This window comes from Oncorhynchus keta, chromosome 7 (assembly GCF_023373465.1).
Source record: "Oncorhynchus keta strain PuntledgeMale-10-30-2019 chromosome 7, Oket_V2, whole genome shotgun sequence".
NCBI lineage: Eukaryota > Metazoa > Chordata > Actinopteri > Salmoniformes > Salmonidae > Oncorhynchus > Oncorhynchus keta.
Window position 1 is genome coordinate 32,044,460 of NC_068427.1, and position 21,407 is coordinate 32,065,866.

The 21,407-nt window shown below is 41.6% G+C and overlaps 1 protein-coding gene across 1 annotated transcript in view; it reads right to left on the minus strand.

Annotated features, from left to right (window-relative positions):
• Positions 1-19,046, minus strand: part of itga4 (integrin alpha 4) — a 39,776-nt gene extending 20,730 nt beyond the window's left edge. The window contains exons 1-13 of the mRNA XM_052522596.1: positions 18,618-19,046; positions 18,148-18,263; positions 17,776-17,870; positions 16,264-16,393; positions 15,986-16,053; positions 15,681-15,810; positions 14,490-14,575; positions 13,481-13,543; positions 11,340-11,477; positions 5,367-5,475; positions 4,618-4,712; positions 3,516-3,606; positions 352-397 (exon numbers count right to left, since the gene is read on the minus strand). Coding sequence (XP_052378556.1) covers positions 352-397; positions 3,516-3,606; positions 4,618-4,712; positions 5,367-5,475; positions 11,340-11,477; positions 13,481-13,543; positions 14,490-14,575; positions 15,681-15,810; positions 15,986-16,053; positions 16,264-16,393; positions 17,776-17,870; positions 18,148-18,263; positions 18,618-18,793 — 1,343 coding nt within the window. The 5' untranslated portion in view covers positions 18,794-19,046. The remainder of the gene's footprint in view (positions 1-351; positions 398-3,515; positions 3,607-4,617; positions 4,713-5,366; positions 5,476-11,339; positions 11,478-13,480; positions 13,544-14,489; positions 14,576-15,680; positions 15,811-15,985; positions 16,054-16,263; positions 16,394-17,775; positions 17,871-18,147; positions 18,264-18,617) is intronic.
• Between the last annotated feature and the right edge of the window lie 2,361 nt (positions 19,047-21,407).

Below are 21,407 nucleotides of genomic sequence, written 5' to 3' on the forward strand. Positions count from 1 at the left end.
ATATCAACATAAATAACAACACATAAACACAGTAACCAAATCTAATTTTATTGGTCACATACACGTGTTTAGCAGATGGTATTGCGGGTGTAGCGAAATGCGCATGGACATCTACAACATGGTGGCTCTATGGGCCAGGAGGCCAAAAAACACAGAAGGCCTAAAATATGGTAGAAATATGGACCAGAACAGGTGCGAATTTGGTCAAAATCAATACAGTTAAAGTGAAAAGTTCACCCCTATGAGTGAAAGTTGACCCTTTAACCTGACACGTAACAATGCAGGAAATCCTGCTAATAGGTCAGTTATCTTGTGGATATGTTTGACATTTCTCCATGATCATGGTCTTACCTCAGAACCACAGCGGAGTCCGAGAGGAAGGCCCCTACCGCAACGTCTGTGGGTTACAGATGAAGATATTTTGAACATTTTAACATTGACATTTAAGTCATTTAGCAGACGCTCTTATCCAGAGCGACTTACAAATTGGTGCATTCACCTTATGACATCCAGTGGAACAGCCACTTTACAATAGTGCATCTAAATCTTTTAGGGGGGTGAGAAGGATTACTTATCCTATCCTACATTTCCTCCATACTCTATTTGTAGACCTGTCCTTCCTGCTGTGCCCATAAGACGCTCTAGACGCTCTAGACGTGTTAAAAGCCCTAAGGCAGTTTGTTCATCAATTTAGAAGAGCTGCAAAGTAGAGGTCGACCGATTATGATTTTTCAACGCCGATACCGATTATTGGAGGACCAAAAAAGCCGATACCGTATTACAACAATACTGAATTAACACTTATTTTAACTTAAAACATCAACAAAATCAATTGAGCCTCAAATAAATAATGAAACATGTTCAATGTTGGTTTAAATCATGCAAAAACAAAGTGTTGGAGAAGAAAGTAATATGTGCCATGTAAAATATATGCCATGTAAAAAAGTTAACGTTTAAGTTCCTTGCTCAGAACATGAGAACATATGAAAGTTGGTGGTTCCTTTTAACATGAGACTTCAATATTCCAAGGTAAGAGGTTTTAGGTTGTAGTTAATATAGTATTTATAGGACTATTTCTCTCTATACCATTTGTATTTCATATACCTTTGACTATTGTTCTTATAGGCACTTTAGTATTGCCAGTGTAACAGTATAGCTTCCGTCCCCCTCCTCGCCCCTACCTGGGCTCGAACCAGGAACACATCGACAACAGCCACACTCGAAGCATCTTTACCCATCGCTCCACAAAAGCCGCGGCCCTTGCAGCGCAAGGGGAATAACTACTCCAAATCTAAAAGCGAGTGACGTTTGAAACCGTATTAGCACACACCCAGCTAACTAGCTAGCCATTTCACATAGCTAGCCATCATTGTTTGAATGATTATGGGCCTGCTGCTGCTCAGTCAGACTGCTGTATCAAATCAGACTTAATTATAACATAATAACACACAGAAATACGAGCCTTTGGTCATTAATATGATAGAATCCGGAAACTATCACTTCGAAAACAAAACATTTATTATTTCAGTGAAATACAGAACCGTTTGGTATTTTATCTAACGGGTGGCATCCCTAAGTCTAAATATTCTTGTTACCTTCAATGTATGTCATAATTACGTAAAATTCTGGCAAATTAGTTCGCTGTCACGCCTTGGTCTTAGTATTTTGTGTTTTCTTTAGTTATTTGTTCAGGCCAGGGTGTGACATGGGTTTATTGTGTTGTCGTATTGGGGTTTTTGTAGGCATTGGGATTGTGGTTGATTAGGGGTGTGTGTAGCATAGGTTGGCTGCCTGAGGCGGTTCTCAATCAGAGTCAGGTGATTCTCGTTGTCTCTGATTGGGAACCGTATTTAGGTAGCCTGGTTTTCACTGTGTATTTCGTGGGTGTTTGTTCCTGTCTCTGTGTAGTGTTCACCAGATAGGCTGCAATAGGTTTCACGTTCCGTTTGTTGTTTGTTGTTATTTCATGTATCGTTATTTTGTTTCATTAAAGACATGAGTAACCACCACGCTGCATTTCGGTCCGACTCTCATTCGACGAACATTCGCAATGAGCCAGGCAGCCCAAACTCACATATACCCTGACTTTGCGTGCAATGAACGCAAGAGAAATTACACAATTTCACCTGGTTAATATTGCCTGCTAAACTGGATTAGTAGTTATAACTAGTGATTATGATTGACTGTTTTTTATAAGATAAGTTTAATGCTATCTAGCAATTTACCTTGGCTTCTACTGCATTCGCGTAACAGGCAGATTACTCGTGGAGTGCAATGGTTAGAGCGTTGGACTAGTTAACTGTGCGGTTGCAAGATTGGAACCCCTGAGCTGACATGGTGAAAATCTGTCGTTCTGCCCCTGAACAAGGCAGTTAACCCACAGTTCCTAGGCAGTCATTGAAAATAAGAATGTGTTCTTAACTGACTTGCCTAGTTAAAGAAAAGGTATACAAAAAAATGTAAATTAAAAAAATAATCGGAAATCGGTGCCCAAAAATACCGATTTCCAATTGGTATGAAAACTTGAAATCGGGCCTAATTAATCGGCCATTCCGAATAATCGGTCGACCTCTACTGCAGACATCAGTCTCATTTGTCATTCATTCAGTCATTTATTTATTCAGTCCACGTCAGCCTGCAAATGTTTGCACCCTGTTGACTACAGTAGTTACTAAGCATGCCAATCACTTTAAAATGCTTTTCATAGGGATGATATCTCAGTATAATCTGCAACAGTGCAATATTAAACTGGAAATCTTGTTTGGGGCATTTGCTATGTTTATTTGGCCGATTAATCCAACTCTGATCCCAGAACAGTGTACCGTAACAATGATCAGTATGTGCTCCCTAACACTAATCCAAACATCTCAACAGACCTTTTCAACAATTCCTGTTCCATATTACAAGACATCAACTGTACTCAGCTGACGTGATTTGTTTTTAGACAAGTATGTAATTCTTGCCCTTATGAATAAATCTATAGAAACAACTACTAACACATATAGCACCAAATAATTTAAAAAAACGTTGGAGACAGACAGTACACAGTACACTTTAACAATGTACTAGTTGAGAGGATGGCCAAACTTAAGAGTTGACTAACAAATAAGTCTAAGACCCTCTGTCAGTGAGTCTACAGAATATCCTGTTTAGTTTATTGAGTGAGACTTGTGGAAGATGAGAACATGAGAAGCAGCGAGGGAGTAGAAAACTATGTGACCACCTAGTGATAGAAATTCCCAGTTTTCCCTGGGTAGCAACACACATTTATGCACGCTCGCATGCATACACGCACACGTATTTCCCCATCCTCTGTCCTCAGTTCCGTTTCCACCACTGACATATTTAGTGTTTTGACAACCTTACTAATTTAAGACACAGTGTGTGTGACATCATAGCAGGACATTACAGTGTGTTCTGTTCTAGTCAGCAGTAGAGAAACAGAGACAGACTCCCTCATTGTGCTGGAGGGAAGTACTCTACACAACAGTGACAGTCAGGAAAGGGAGCACTACCTTGGTAACCGTTTCCGTCAACATCGATGCCTCCGGAAACAGACTGGCCGAACATCTTTAACTCATTACCCAGAAGAGACCCGGTGATCCTCTGATGAAACAAGAACAGCTTGATTAGTCATACAGCTAACAATCCTCTGTACTGTACACACTTTATACATTACTGTTCACATACGCACAATACACATGTACACATGGATTTTGTGTTGTAGTTATGTGGTAGTAGAGTAGTGGCCTGAGGGCCCACACTTAATGTGGGGTGAAATATGTTGTGAAAGGTAATGTCATGTTTTTTATTTATTTAATAAAACTGCCTTAATTTTTCTGGACCCCAGGAAGCATAGCCGCTCTCCCCCTAATAGCATAGCTGCTCTCCCCTAATAGCATAGCTGCTCCCCCCCTAATAGCATAGCTGCTCTCCCCCCTAATACCATAGCTGCTCTCCCCCCTAATAGCATAGCTGCTCTCCCCCTAATAGCATAGCTGCTCTCCCCCCTAATAGCATAGCTGCTCCCCCCCCTAATACAAGGAGCTTTGAGATGCAAGCAATGTAATCTCTCTATATTTGTATACACAGTAACTGCATTTTCTCCAAGGGGTTGTACTCCACATTGACAGAAATCTATTTACATACAGTATGCAGTATAAATTGAGTTATCTTCATGGTATGTCTCACATGCTCAGACAGAGAAAAGAAGGGGACCAAGCGGTTTTAGGAAATTGCAGCAATTCAGAGTCAGGAACTCTCTTCTGACTGTCTGGGAGCACACAGAAAAAAACAAAGGAACATTTGTCACAGCAGGATGGGGGAGAGCATTGGTCAGGGGGAGGAAGACCCTGACCCCCCTTTTCCGTCACTCCCTCCTTCCTTCCCTTTCCTCCCTCTCTTCTTTCCCTTCTTTCTCTCCTCCCTTTAATCTCCTGGCCCTAATAATTACTCGGAGAAGGGAGAACCTGACCCCCTCCTTCCCTCCCTTCAATCCCTGGAAGCCCTACTCCCTCCCTCCCTAATTTTTCCTTCCTTCTTCCCTCCCAGTAATCTCCTGTCCCTGAAGCCTGCAGACAAACAGCAGCTGTGACATAGCCGTAGATGTGTACATACTTGAGAGTAGGTCTGAGAGATCCCTGTCTTCCTCCCATTGTAGATATATATAGCCCCACGCAGCTCTTCCTCCTGCGGAGCCCCCACCGCCACATCTGGAACATATTTACAGTCAGTCAGTCAGGGGTTAATTTAGGATGCATCTCAAATGGAACCCTATTCCCTAGTAGTATATTATTTTTGGGACGCACACATGAGTTAACTTACAGATTTACAGGGACATAATACATAATGACCTAAACACCAGGCAGACCCCCACCACTCTTCTCAGACTGGCTGCACATGCTCTAACCTATGGCTAGTCTACAGTGAGACCTGCCACACTCTGTGTGTGTGTGTGTGTGTGTGTGTGTGTGTGTGTGTGTGTGTGTGTGTGTGTGTGTGTGTGTGTGTGTGTGTGTGTGTGTGTGTGTGTGTGTGTGTGTGTGTGTGTGTGTGTGGTAAGAACCTAGGCTGGTGTAAGTGGCAGTTGGAAGTACGTTGAGGCCCTCTGATCAGCTTTGGGGATGTAGTTAGCTGGTTGGTGAGTGGTGATGCTCAGCATGGAGCGTGGCTGTTATATGGTGTATGTCACTTACTCTAGTCTAGTTCCTCCTGAGAAAGATTGCTAATGTGTTTCACTAAAATGTGGGGAGATTTGCTTGCGCAACAATAAGCACCCAATATTTAAAACAGCACCTACTCGGAATATCACATCATTAACATATACATTGTTATGCATCTTTGCTAAAATAATGATTAAAACTCACCAGGAAAGCCATCGTCATCAATATCTCCCAGATCGGTTATGGTCTCCCCAAATCTTGCAGCATACGATTTGCTTCCAGCCAACTGAAACTCTGCTTCCTTCATATTAGCCTGAAAGATAAATGTATTCACAGTCTTAAGAATCATTCTCTCCTCTTCCCAGGGTAATTGCTTGTAGAAGAAAAAATAAGTAATTTGCTGATGTAGATATATGGGGGAAGTAGCTAGCTAAGCTTCATGATTGTGTAATTGCAGTTATTTCGTCACTTGGTTGGTAATGAAATTAGTCATGTCATTCAGAGTTGCCTGGTCCTTAGTGGAACACATTAAATGTAGCAGGTATACTCTGGTTTAGTGTTCCGTAATACAAACTCATCAGTCAAAGAAACAGCCCTCAAGTCCTGCTATCATTATGCTGGGTTGTTTTAGATCATCTGCCAGTGCAATATAGTATCTCCAGCCTCTTCTTGAATAGGAAATGACCATGAAAGGAAAATATATTTACTTCATGATCATTTGCTTTTCTATAGAGGTATCTGATTGTTCTGAAAGCTGCATAGGTAGTCTAGATGTTACTAGCCAATTATAAGAGCAACTTAATGTAAAGTGATACCATCATTGGTATTGAAAAGTGTTTGTTATAACAGTGCACACCAACAGTATTCTATGAGATGCTTAACTATCATATTATAGTAACTACAGAGTTAAGTTGTGATGGTAAGAGTATGTGTGATATGTGATGTGAGAAAGTGCCTGTTGGTTTGGTTCTGTTTTAACAAGTATCTGAGATGGCCAAGCTGTTCATGAGGGTGTATTTTGAATATCACACATACGTGTTTATGGAGACACAACACACTATAGAGCAGCCTCCAATCAGCATCAGTTAGCACAGTGTAGCAAAGTCAGAACAAGTTTACAGGCTGAAACCTTCATTTGTTAACATTCAATCTATTAATAAACTGAATTTAAGGCAATTTTCAGGGACAGTGTTCCATATAACAGCCATGCCCAGTTTAAAGTAAACATTTAAATAGGTAATGGGCCATCAAATTACTTTAGAACCAATGCCATTTGCAAAACCTAATAACTGCACACTAATGTTTTCATGATATGTTTGAAAGAAAGGTTGTCTCGCTGTCACGTTCTGACCTTAGTTCTTTTGTTATGTCTTTGTTTTAGTATGGTCAGGGCGTGAGTTGGGTGGGTTGTCTATGTTAGTTTTTCTATGATTTTTCTATGATTTCTGTGTTTGGCCTGGTATGGTTCTCAATCAGAGGCAGCTGTCAATCGTTGTCCCTGATTGAGAACCATATTTAGGGAGCCTGTTTTCTATTGTGTTTCATGGGTGATTGTTTTCTGTTGTGTGTCTGCACCAGCCAGAACAGTTTTCGGTCGTTTCTCTTTGGTATTTTTGTTATTTCCGTGTTCATTTTAATAAATATGGACACATACCACGCTGCACCTTGGTCCTCACCTTCTTCCACCAACAACGATCTTTACACTCGCTCTCAATTAATTTTTCCTAAATTACTCTCATCTGCTCTTGTCGCCACCTTCTCAAGCCACATTGGAGGCGAAAATCCAAGGTCCCTCCCCTCTGACCTTCTCCTCCAATGAGTTTTGAGAAGGCAAGAAGAGGAATCAGGGAAATCAAAGTTGTCTGTTATGTACTGTATATTTTTATGTGAAAGGTGTTGTGTTGATTATGAAACTTTTGTATCATGCCTTAATTTCCATTGTGGGCCTACAAACAGTCAAACAGTTGGACACACCTAATCATTGAAGGGTTTCTTTATTTTTACTATTTTATACATTGTAAAATAGTGAAGACATCAAAACTATGAAATAACACATATAGAATCATGTAGTAACCAAAAAAGTGTTAAACAAATCAAAATATATTTTATATTTGAGATTCTTCAAAGTAGCCACCCTTTGCCTTGATGACAGCTTTGCACACTGTTGGCATTCTCTCAACCAGCTTCACCTGGAATGCTTTTCCAACAGTCTTGAAGGAGTTCCCACATATGCAGAGCACTTGTTGGATGCTTTTCCTTCACTCTGCGGTCCAACTCATCCCAAACCATCTCAAGTGGGTTGAGGTCGGGTGATTGTGAAGGCCAGGTCATCTGATGCAGCACTCCATCACTCTCCTTGGTCAAATAGCCCTTACACAGTCTGGAGGTGTGTTTTGAGTTGAAAAACAAATGATAGTCCCGCTAAGCGCAAACCAGATGGGATGGTGTATTGCTGCAAAATTCTGTGGTAACCATGCTGGTTAAGTGTGCTCTGAATTATAAATAAATCACTGACAGTATCACCACCAAAGCACCTGCACACCATCACACCTCCTCCTCCATGCTTCACGGTGAGAACCACACATGCGGAAATCATCCGTTCACCTACTCTGTGTCTCACAAAGACACGCCGGTTGGAACCAAAAATCTCAAATTTGGACTCATCAGACCAAAGGACAGATTTCCACCAGTCTAATGTCCATTTCTAATGTTTCTTGACCCAAGCCAGTCTCTTATTCTTATTGGTGTCCTTTAGTAGTGGTTTCTTTGCAGCAATTCGACCATGGAGGCCTGATTCACACAGTCTGCTCTGAACAGTTGATGTTGAAATGCGTCTGTTACTTGAATGTGTATGAAGCATTTATTTGGGTTGCAAATTCTGAGGCTGAATTTCTCCTCTGCAGCAGAGGTAACTTGATGATTTTTGCGACTGCACTTGAAACGTTCAAAGTTCTTGACATTTTCCAGATTGATTGACCTTCATATCTTCAAATAATGATGAACTGTCATTTCTTTTGTCTTATTTGAGCTGTTCTTGCTGTAATATAGACTTGGTCTTTTACCAAATACGTCTGTCTTCTATATACCACCCCTACCATGTCAAAACACAACTGATTGGCTCACACGCATTAAGAAGGAAAGAAATAGAAACTGGAAACCATATATCCCGAGGCTGCATTTATTGTAGCTGGGGATTTTAACAAAGCTAATCTGAGAACAAGGCTTCCTAAATTCTATCAGCATATTGAATGCGCGACACGAACTGGTAGTATTCTGGACTTCCACGATGCACACAAAGCCCTCCCCCACCCTCTCTCCGGCAAATCTGACCGCAACTCCAATTTATTCAGCCTATAGACAGAAACTAAAATAGGAAATACCTGTGCTCAGGTATAGCCAACGCTGATCTGACCAATTGCTTCGATCATGTGGACTGGGATATGTTCCGGGTAGCCTCAGACAACAACACTGACGTATACGCTGACTCTCTGAGCGAGTTTATTAGCATGTGCATCGGTGATGATGTACCCACTGTGACTATTAAAACCTTCCCTAACCAGAAATCGTGGATTGATGGCAGCATTCGAACAAAACTGAAAGCGCGAACCACCACTTTTAATCATGACAAGGCAACTGGAAACATGACCAAATACAAACCGTGTAGCTATTCCCTCTGCAAGGCAATCAAACAAGCAAAGCGTCAGTATAAGGGTGGCAGGTAGCCTCGTGGTTAGCGCGTTGGACTAGTAACCGAAAGGTTGCAACATTGAATCCCCGAGCTGACAAGGTAAAAAAAAAACTGTCTTTCTGCCGCTGAACAAGGCAGTTAACCCACTCTTCCTAGGCCGTCATTGAAAATAAGTATTTGTTCTTAACTGACTCGCCTAGTAAAATAAATAAAAACAAGAGACAAAGTATAGTTGCAATTCAACGGCACAAACACGAGACGTATGTGGCAGGGTCTACAGTCAATCATGGATTACAAAAAGAAAACCCGCCACGGACATCAAAATCTTGCTCACAGACAAATTAAACAACTTCTTTGCTCGCTTTGAGGACAATACAGTGCCACTGATACGGCCCTCTACCAAAGCCTGTAGGCTTTTCCTTCACCGTGGCCAACGTGAGTAAAACATTTAAACGTGTTAACCCTCGCGAGGCTGCTGACCCAGACGGCATCCCTTGCCGAGTCCTCAGAGCTTGCACAGACCAACTGGATGGTGTGTTTACGGACATATTCAATCAATCCCTATCCCAGTCTGATGTGCCCACATGCTTAAAGATATCCACCATTGTTGCTGTTCCCAAGAAAGCTAAGGTAACTGAACTACATGACTATCGCCCCGTAGCACTCCCTTCTGTTACCATGATGTGCTTTGAGAGACAAGTCAAGGATCATATCACCTCCACCCTACCTGATACCATTGACCCAGTCCAATTTGCTTACCACCCCAATAGGTCCACAGACGACGCAATTGCCATCACACTGCACACTGCCATATCCCATCTCTACAAGAGGAATACCAATGTAAGAAGGCTGTTCATTGACTACAGCTCAGTATTTAACACCATAGTACCCTTCAGACCCTGGGTCTTGACCCCGCCCTGTGCAACTGGGTCCTGGACTTGCTGGCGGGCCGCCCCCAGGTGGTAAGGGTAGGATACAACATCTCCACCCCGCTGATCCTCAACACTGGGGCCCCACAAGGGTGTGTTCTCGGCCCTCTCCTGTTCTCCCATGACTGCGTGGCCATGCCCGCCTCCAACTCAATCAAGTTTGCAGACGACACTACAGTGGTAGGCTGGATTACCAACAACGAGGAGACAGCCTACAGGGAGGAGGTGAGGGCCCTCAGAGTGTGGTGTCAGGAAAATAACCTCTCACCCAATGTCAACAAAACAAAGGATATGATTGTGGACTTCAGGAAACAGCAAAGGGAGCATCCCCCCATCCACATCGACGTTACAGGAGTAGAGAAGATGGAAAGTTTTACGTTCCTAGGCATACACATCACGGCCAAACTGAAATGGTCCACCCACGCAGACAGCGTGGTGAAGAAGGCACAACAGAGCCTCTTCAACCTCAGGAGGCTGAAGAAATTCGGCTTGTCACCGAAAACACTCACAAACTTTTATCACCGCCTGGTACGGCAACTGCTCTGCCCACAGCTGCAAGGCTCTCCAGAAGGTAGTGTGGTCTGCACAACGCATCACCGGGGGCAAACTACCTTCCCTCCAGGACACCTACAGCACCCGATGGCACAGGAAGGCCCAAAAGATCATCAAGGACAACAACCATCCGAGCCACTGCCTGTTCACCCCGCTTATCATCCTGAAGGCGAGGCCAGTACAGGTGCATCAAAGCTGGGGCCAAGAGACTGAAAAGCAGATTCTATCTCAAGGCCATCAGACGTTTAAACAGCCATCACTAACATAGAGTGGCTGCTGCCAACATACAGACTAAAATCTCTGGCCATAAATTTAATAAATGGATTTATTAAAGGTATCACTAGTCACTTTAAATAACGCCACTTTAATAATGTCTACATATCCTACATTACTCATCTCATATGTATATACTCTATTCTATACCATCTACTGCATCTTGCCTATGCTGCACGGCCATCGCTCATTCATATATTTTCATGTACATATTCTTATTCATCCCTTTACATTTGTGTGTAAAAGGTAGTCGTTTTGAATTTGTTAGATTACTGCACTGTCGGAACTAGAAGCACAAGCATTTCGCTACACTCGCATTAACATCTGCTAACCATGTGTATGTGACCAATAAAACATGATTTGATTTGAAATTACACAAATACAAATTTAAAAAGGTACACCTGTTAATTAAAATGCATTCCAGGTCATTAGCTCATGAAGCTGGTTGAGAGAATGCCAAGAGTGTGCAAAGCTGTCATCAAGGCAAAGGGTGGCTACTTTGAAGAATCTCAAATATAAAATATATATTTGTTGAACACTTTTTTGGTTACTACATGATTCCATGTGTTATTTCATAGTTATTTAATAGTTTTGATGTCTTCACTATTAGTCTAGATTTTAGAAAATAGTAAATATAAAGAAAAACCCTGAAATGAGTAGGTGTGTTCAAACTTTTGACTGGTGCTGTATAAAGTTGTATTGAAATAAAGGAAAAACATATATCCCAGTACTTACAGCTCCTTGGTTGATGTAGACATGGACTCGTCCCTCCTCTCTCGTGGTGCTGTACATGGGAGCTCCTACCAGTAGATCAGACAGGCCATCTCCATTCAGGTCCACGGCACACACACTGGCACCAAAATACGAGCCCAGCTACAGTATAGGAGAAACAGGTTTTATGTCTATATAGTCAATCACATCAACCAAATGTATTTTTAAAGCCATTTTTGACATCACTAGTTGGCACAGAGTGTTTTTGCAGTAAGGAGGTGTGATCTAGTTCTGTGTCAAAATCAAGACATTAAGAAGTGAGACATTAAAGACTGGTTTCCCAGACACAGATTAAACCCGGTCCTAGACTAAAGAGCATGCCCAATGGAGATTGGTCCCGCATTGGTAGAGCAAGGTGCTTACACTGCCAGGGTTCCCACGGGGGACCAGTACGTGGGATAATATACAGTGCCTTGCGAAAGTATTCTGCCCCCTTGAACTTTGCGACCTTTTGCCACATTTCAGGCTTCAAACATAAAGATATAAAATGTATTTTTTTGTGAAGAATCAACAACAAGTGGGACACAATCATGAAGTGGAACAACATTTATTGGATATTTCAAACTTTTTTAACAAATCAAAAACTGAAAAATTGGGTGTGCAAAATTATTCCGCCCCCTTAATACTTTGTAGCTCCACCTTTTGCTGCGATTACAACTGTAAGTCGCTTGGGGTATGTCTCTATCAGTTTTGCACATCGAGAGACTGAATTTTTTCCCCATTCCTCCTTGCAAAACAGCTCGAGCTCAGTGAGGTTGGATGGAGAGCATTTGTGAACAGCAGTTTTCAGTTCTTTCCACAGATTCTCGATTGGATTCAGGTCTGGACTTTGACTTGGCCATTCTAACACCTGGATATGTTTATTTTTTAACCATTCCATTGTAGATTTTGCTTTATGTTTTGGATCATTGTCTTGTTGGAAAACAAATCTCCGTCCCAGTCTCAGGTCTTTTGCAGACTCCATCAGGTTTTCTTCCAGAATGGTCCTGTATTTGGCTCCATCCATCTTCCCATCAATTTTAACCATCTTCCCTGTCCCTGCTGAAGAAAAGCAGGCCCAAACCATGATGCTGCCACCACCATGTTTGACAGTGGGGATGGTGTGTTCAGGGTGATGAGCTGTGTTGCTTTTACGCCAAACATAACGTTTTGCATTGTTGCCAAAAAGTTCAATTTTGGTTTCATCTGACCAGAGCACCTTCTTCCACATGTTTGGTGTGTCTCCCAGGTGGCTTGTGGCAAACTTTAAACAACACTTTTTATGGATATCTTTAAGAAATGGCTTTCTTCTTGCCACTCTTCCATAAAGGCCAGATTTGTGCAATATACGACTGATTGTTGTCCTATGGACAGAGTCTCCCACCTCAGCTGTAGATCTCTGCAGTTCATCCAGAGTGATCATGGGCCTCTTGGCTGCATCTCTGATCAGTCTTCTCCTTGTATGAGCTGAAAGTTTAGAGGGACGGCCAGGTCTTGGTAGATTTGCAGTGGTCTGATACTCCTTCCATTTCAATATTATCGCTTGCACAGTGCTCCTTGGGATGTTTAAAGTTTGGGAAATCTTTTTGTATCCAAATCCGGCTTTAAACTTCTTCACAACAGTATCTCGGACCTGCCTGGTGTGTTCCTTGTTCTTCATGATGCTCTCTGCGCTTTTAACGGACCTCTGAGACTATCACAGTGCAGGTGCATTTATACGAAGACTTGATTACACACAGGTGGATTGTATTTATCATCATTAGTCATTTAGGTCAACATTGGTTCATTCAGAGATCCTCACTGAACTTCTGGAGAGAGTTTGCTGCACTGAAAGTAAAGGGGCTGAATAATTTTGCACGCCCAATTTTTCAGTTTTTGATTTGTTAAAAAAGTTTGAAATATCCAATAACTGTCGTTCCACTTCATGATTGTGTCCCACTTGTTGTTGATTCTTCACAAAAAAATACAGTTTTATATCTTTATGTTTGAAGCCTGAAATGTGGCAAAAGGTCGCAAAGTTCAAGGGGGCCGAATACTTTCGCAAGGCACTGTATGTACTCACTAATATAAGTCGCTCTGGATAAGAGTGTCTGCTTCATGACTCCAATGTGACTACTAATTTTCACCTTGCTTCCCTTGACTTCACTGATGATCTTCAGCATGTTTTCTTCAGCTCTGAATAGGTAGGCCTGGAGAAGAGGAGAAACAAGACCTGGTCACATCAGGACCTAAAGCCAACTAAGGATGAGTATACAGGTGGTAAAATGCATACACTACTAAGATTGTATCACAATACCCACATAGACATCACCTGCTTTCTACTGATCCAATATATTTAATCTATCATATTAACACTCCCGTGGGGGATACATTTGGTAAGGCCATTGAGAACTGGCAACTTGTACAGTAAAAAAACATGTAAATAATAATATGTGTACTGAATTGCCACATGACATAATGATTCCCCACTTCCTCTTTCTGCAGATAGAAACATTTACATTAGTTTAGCAGACATACCAATGTATACATATAGCAGAAGCAGAGTTAACTACAGCATATGTCAATCTATCACTCATATACAGTTACTTGCCCACATAATATCTACCTTGATTGAATGCAGTGATTGTGTCACTCTGGAAAAAGAGCTTCTGCTAAATTACTTACATGTAAATATATTAACAACCAAATACTTTCAGCTAATTCAGAATAAAGGCCTTTAGTGACATCAATCAACAGAGGTCCAATCATCACAAGATCTTACTAATGTAATTGACAGACCAGAGCAGCTAACACATGGTATGTGTCTCCCACATGTCACCCCCATAGCGCTCTGGTCAAAAGTAGTACACTATAGGGAATAGGGTGCCATGGTCTTTTTCAGCAACACAAATGTCATACATTTCACCAGCAGAAGGAGGAATGCCCGATTCATCATATATTTTACATCAGCCTGGATGGTGATTTAAACACAAATACTGCATTGTACTTACCACTTTACTACCCCCTGCTTGTCAGTTCATACAAAACGAGCCGATACATGTGCAAGTGTTGGTACTGTGCTTTCTATCTACAGGCAGGTGACGGACTGATGGGGATGGGGGTAAAAGGAAAAACAGGAATGAAATGAACTCTTACTTTACCAGTCTGCCTGTGCTGGGGTGCACCTCCAACGATCTCTGTGGAGTCAGGGTGAAGGAAGTGGCCGGCGCCAACCGAGTAGCCTGGTGATGAAATTAAGGATCTTAACGTTAGTACAACACCAGCACAACTTTAATATAACCGACGAATCAGACTACCAAAGTTGCCTGGCAATGGAAACGCATTACAACGTTAAAACTTCTTTGGGATCGGTGTCCCTTCCACGGGACGTATGAGCTAACGTAGGCTAATGCGATTAGCATGAGGTTGTAAGAAACAAGAATATTTCCCAGGACATAGACATATCTGATATTGTCAGAAAGCTTAAATTCTTGTTAATCTAACTGCGCTGTCCAATTTACTGTAGCTATTAGAACTTTTTTTTGCATTCTATTTTACCAGTTTATTGTGTTATATTCTCCTACATTCCTTTCACATTTCCACAAACTTCAAAGTGTTTCCTTTGAAATGGTACCAAGAATATGCATATCCTTGCTTCAGGGCTTGAGCTACAGGCAGTTAGATTTGGGTATGTCATTTTAGGCAAAAATTGAATGGGCTTATCCTTTTATTAATACAATGTCTGTACAATGTTAGTAAAACCTTAATACAACCTTGGTACAACCTTAGTACAACCAACAACACAGGTAGAACCAGATGGTACTGGTTGAGATAAGCGCAACAGGCCACACTGTGACTGGCTTGATGAGAGAGAACAACATTCCTTTGATAAGAGCTTCAAAAAGGGTTTACATTACATGACAGGTCTTTTCCATGCATAAAAGTATGTTAGAAAAATGCGATTTTTGCCGGCACTAGTTTGGTTAAAAACATTGATATGGATCCCCTTGACAGAGAGACAACATAATTATTTTCAGTAACTACAATTGAGCATATACTGAGCAATAGCGTGTGTGTATGTGTGTGTGTGTGTGTGTGCTTATGTGTGTGTGTATGCACCTGACAATCAGCTTCCTGTTCACACACACAGAGCGTGGTCTCTCAACACACAGACACAGAAAAAGCATGCTTCTTCTTCAAATTCCATTACGTTACACTTCACTAACTCACAGCCTCTGCAGAAAAACAAATGAGACGTGTGACAACAAGACAAGTCCTTCCGATTGTCTCCAACCATGTTATTATTAATGTACCTAATGTGCCATATGTTGAATTACATATATGTACCCAGATAACTGCCATAGAGTACAGTGCTGTCATCATCCACATAGGCAGACAGGACCATACTGGAGGTGTTGTAGACCAGAACAGACCCAGTCCAGTACGATGTCCCAGGGGCTCCCATTATTATCAAGTCCTGAAGAAAAACAACACAAAACATACATTATAGAATGGCAGTTTGTGATGTATGTTTGGGATTTACTGTATGTTTGGGATTTTCTGTACGTGCTTGTAAGTTTGTGACTTGTATTTCCAGCACAGGCTTCACATGGGTCTATGGGTCTAAAAAGAATATCTAGACGAATTAATACCTCATTCAGAAAGTTGGATATTCCTGCTTGGCATGATCCGTAGTCTTCACCAAACTTCCGTTGATGATCTGGAAAGAGACACATGTCATTTCATTGAACCTCTCAGTGCAGATGAATTACAGGAGTGGCCTTGGTCATGATGAAAAATAAAACCATGCAGACTGCATAGTCCCAATCATCTGAGAAAAAGCAATGTTTCAGCACCATGGGGTCATCTAGACAAGTCTCACAACAAGAAAAGGGTCGTTTTACAGGTACTAAACAGAAAGACGTTGTACCTTTATAGCATGGGATAAGTGGTTGAGACTGTTTGAGGTCAGCTTCGTATCTGTAGCAGACACCATGAGGCAGCTTGTTCTGGTTGTCTTTCCTGGAATAGAACACGTTCTTCCAACGATGCCCACATGCCTGTGGAACGAGAAGCAGCACAGATGTTTTGGATGAAATGCAACTGTTTGAGCAACAATGTAATAATCTACACACAAAAAATGTCAACTCGATGGTTCTTCTAACGAGGGACATAATGCAAGCCCTGTCCAGCAGCTACACTACATGACTGAAAGTATGTGGACACCTGCTCGTCGATCACCAAAATCAAGGGCATTAATATGGAGTTGCCCCCCCCCCCCCAACCTTGGTGGTGCTATTATAGCCTCCAATCTTCTAGGAAGGCTTTCCACTAGATGTTGGAACATTGCTGGATTTGCTTCCATTCAGCCACAAGAACATTAGTGAGGTTGGGCACTGCACTGATGTTGGGCAAACAATTTCTGAATGGACCTCCCTTTGTGCAAAGGGTCATTGTCATGCTGAAACAGGAAAGGGCCTTCCCCAAACTGTTGCCACAAAGTTGGAATCACAGAATCGTCTAGAATGTCATTGTATGCTGTAGTGTTAAGATTTCCCCTTCACTGGAAGTAATGGGCCTAACTCGAACCATGAAAAACAGCCCCAGACCATTATTCACAATTGCCACTATGCATTCGGGCAGGTAGTGTTCTTCTGACATCCGCCAAACCCAGATTCGTCTGTTGGACTGCCAGATGGTGAAGCGTGATTCATCACTCCAGAGAGCGTGTTTCCACTGCTCCAGAGTCCAATGACGGCGAGCTTTACACCACTCCAGCCGACGCTTGGCATTGCGCATGGTGATCTTTGGCTTCCGTGTGGCTGCCTGGCCATGGAAACCCATTTCGTGAAGCTCCCGACGAACAGTTCTTGTGCTGACGTTGCTTCCAGGGGCAGTTCTTCAGTAAGGCCATTCTCCTGGCAGTGTTTGTCTATGGAGATTGCATGGCTGTGTGAACTATTTTTATAAAACTGTCAGCAACGGATGTGGCTGAAATAGCAGAATCCACTAATTTGAAGGGTGTCAACATACTTATTAATATGTATAGTGTAGTTTCCAAAATAACGTTAACCAACAATAGACTATAGGGCTAAACAAAACATGTACATGTTGTGGGTCTTCTAACTAGTGACATAGGTCTGATAGGGTTGCAAATGATGCTAGCCTTATTTCTTATTTCAACTAAATTCACCAGATGTTGCCTATCTCATCATTTGATTTAGGTCTCAGAATGGGCACAAAGACTGTATATGACTGTACTGTTACATATCAATACATGGCCATCACTGGACTATCAAAAATGGGTTGTAACATTTGTGTACCCCTAATGGGACTAATTGACATACCAATACATGGCCATCACTGTAATGCAATTTGTCATAGCTGCTGCTGTAACAGGGGCTTTATAAATCAATCTGATTGATTGAGTGACTTAACATACCAATACATGGCCATCACTAGGCTGTCTAGACAGGCTGACTCCGAGCCACTGGTTGTCACTTTCAGAGAAGCAAGTCTTCCCACAACTGTCCACACCTGTAGTACACACACACACACACACACACACACACACACACACACACACCACATGTAGAGAAAGTGAGAGAGAGAACAAGAGCAAGACATGAGAAGTTGCCATAACCAACATTATTTCCTTATAAACGTATTATGTTTTCTTATAATCCAATGTCAGTGAACAAATACCCCAAACCACCTTGGTCAAATAAACAGAACTACTTCATTTTTATCATAGAGGTCCCACATTCTTTCTTTGTAAAGTTCAGTGGATATGCAATACATCAATAATACAAACCCGTTGATATTTGCTGACATTCTCTATTGCCTGAGAAGTTGCACTTATAAATTGCTCCTGGTTTTATAAGGGTTGGATCGAATGTTGAATTCGCAACTGGAGCTCCGACTATTAACCTATAACAGATAATTATGGAAATCATCATCAGCCAACAATTCACTAACGTTATAGTTTTACACACATCAATATCCCAACTGTGTGATTTAAAAATATATATATATACATTTCACACTCAAAAAGTTGTCAAACGGCAACTGGACAGCCTAAATGGGCAGTTGCTGGTCAAAGTTCATTGTGTTCATTGACTCCCTAATTAAAATGTATCACACAGTTTCAATTTGAAGAACCCCTAAAGGATCCCCCAGGAAACGTTTATTCTTAGAGTATAATACATGTGTGTAGCCTATTCGGTTAGTGTTTTATGACTAAAGTTTTAAAAAATAAGCCTACAAAATGTTGTAATCGCTTACCATGTGTGTTGCTTGTTCTTATGTAACAACACAGAATATCCAAATAAAGATCCATTTGGGCCACTGAAACTAACCGGATGGTCTACATCCAAATTGTAACAGTCAGTGAGACTACAGCACCAAGCGAGAAGAAAGGTCCAACAGCAGTAAAGATTCGCCGGCTTCTTTCGCTCCATTTAAAAAACAATAAAACACAAACTTTTCCAACACGAAGAAACTTAAATTGATGGCAGAGGGAAACAAAAGAAAGGTCAAACTTTTCGATGATTAAAAGTCAGGATAACAGCGAAAAGTTGTACATAACGATAACAACTTTAGCACGGCAGTTGAATAGACTGAACACTCAACTCTTGTAGCGAGCTGCCTGAGTCCGTAGGTCTGCAGTGCTCATGGCTAAATTCCGTCACGTGGAAGTTCTCAGCTTTGAACCTCTGGTGGGCGGCGGGCACAAACTCCCCAAACTCACAGCGCTGAACCCTCCTACCTACACATCAGTCAAACTAAGAGAAAGCTGTGTTCCCTGGAATTAACAGTACAGTGAAACGTTTCAGAAAGGCTTGAATCAAATCCACACTTTACAGTTAACTGCCAAAATAAAGGAAACAGCAATATAACGTGACGTTGGACCACCTGAGCCACTAGAACAGCTTCAATGAGCCTTGGCATACATTCTACAAATGTCTGGAATTCCATTTGCGGGATGCAACACAATTCTTCCACAAGAAATTCCATAATTTGGGATTTTGTTGATGGTGATGGAAAACTGTCTCAGGCACTGCTCCAGAATCTCCCACATGTGTTCAATTTGGTTGAGATCTGGTTACTAACTGACTGATGCAGGCGTGCACACGCCCATTCACACTCAAACACACACACACACACACACACACACACACACACACACACACACACACACACACACACACACACACACACACACACACACACACACACACACACACACACACACACACACACACACACACACACACACACACACACATAAACCCCCACCTTTACTCCTTTGAGACCCCTCTTTCAAAGTCACTGAGATAGCCATGGTAGCAAAAATAATGGGCAACTGGGATTTTTTATACATGACCCTAAGCAGGAACCACACCTGTGTGGAAGCACCTGCTTTCAATATACTGTACTTTGTATCCCTCATTTACTAATTTACTGTTTTCTTTATTTTGTCAGGTACATGTAGATGCTGCTGAAATTGATTGTTGGCTATGGCTGGTCTACTATATATTTCTGATGCTGTCATTTTGTGCCAGAATAATGCTCAAGTGTAATTTTTTTTTTTTGTAATAGGTGAGGAAATAGAAAAAGTAACACATACAAAACATAGACTTCATCTTTCTGACAAAGTTCATTGTATATAGCCAAGTTAACTTGACTTATTGTGTATTTATTCCTTGTGTCATTATTGTTCTATTATTTATCTATTGTTTCTTTCTGCATTGTTGGGAAAGGCCATAAGTAAGCACTTCACTGTTAGTCTACACCTGTTGTTTACCAAGCACGTGACAAATAGAATTTCATTTCATAAAGACCATTAAGAAGGAATGGAATTAGGCTATTGATATTTTATTTTTTTGAAACAAATTAATATGGGCCATGATTGAGTGTCAGGAAACAGGGAATGTTATCCTGCGGGATAACATATTGGTCCGTCCGGAACATGATGTGAATTTAGCGTCTGTCAGGATTTTTTTTCTTCTGTGTCCATTCATTTCTATACATCATTATTTGCAGTAACTACAACTGAGCTAATATTTAGCAACAGTGTGTGTGTGTGTGTGTGTGTGTGTGTGTGTGTGTGTTTTCTTTGTGCTAATAATCTCCTGCAACCAACCAGGTATTATTCCCACAGTGTAGGCCTAAATGAACCATGCGGAGCCAGTGTCTTACCAGTGGTCTGCTGGGACAATTGCCTGTTCAGTTATATTAGGTGGAGGATAGAGGGAGGGTTTGTCTACTTGGCTGAATGGTGGTGGTGAAAACCTGTGTTTCGTGAGAGAGACCACACACAAGTTGACACAACAAAGCAAATATTTGGTGTTGTGCTCTTTGGCTTATAATGTGGTGTTTTCCCAACAGAAGTAATGGAAAGAGCAAATAAAGTAAAGAGAAGAAAAGAGAATAGAGAGGAAAAGAAGGAAGGAGGTAGCAGGTCTAAGTGTAATGGAACTTGATTCATGTCCTATTGCCAAAGCCTCAGAGGTCGATGGCCGCGCAGGGACAGACATTAGTGACTAAATAAAACCCAGTGTGCTTGTGCTGGAGACTTCATGTTCCACCCAGTGTTGTGTTCAGACCACCTAAAGCGAGACCGAGTTAAGACTGGAGCAAATTGAGTCAAGACCGGGAGTGGGGCGAGGGCTGAGAGTCTGAGTCAAGACCAAGACCGGGTATGGGGTGAGGGCTGAGAGTCTGAGTCAAGACCATGATTGTGATTGTGTCAGATCGGCACCCTAAGAAGAGCTACCAAAAGTACAGTACTGTGTTAATATTTCAGAAGAACATATGGAATCCTTAGCCATTCATAATGGTTAAAAAATGCATACTGTGGACAAATAGAGAGCTACTCTACAAATGATTAAACTAGTCTAAACCAAAGGCTTAGACTCAAGAGGCAGTTCATCAGCTGTTTTGAATTCTGCGCTGTACTACTAGTTTGCTTTCAATCAAATTTTCCTCACATATGACACCTCCAAGAACAGTGAATAGACATTGGCATTCATAACATATAACGCAATAAAGCACATCTCTGACGTACTTAAC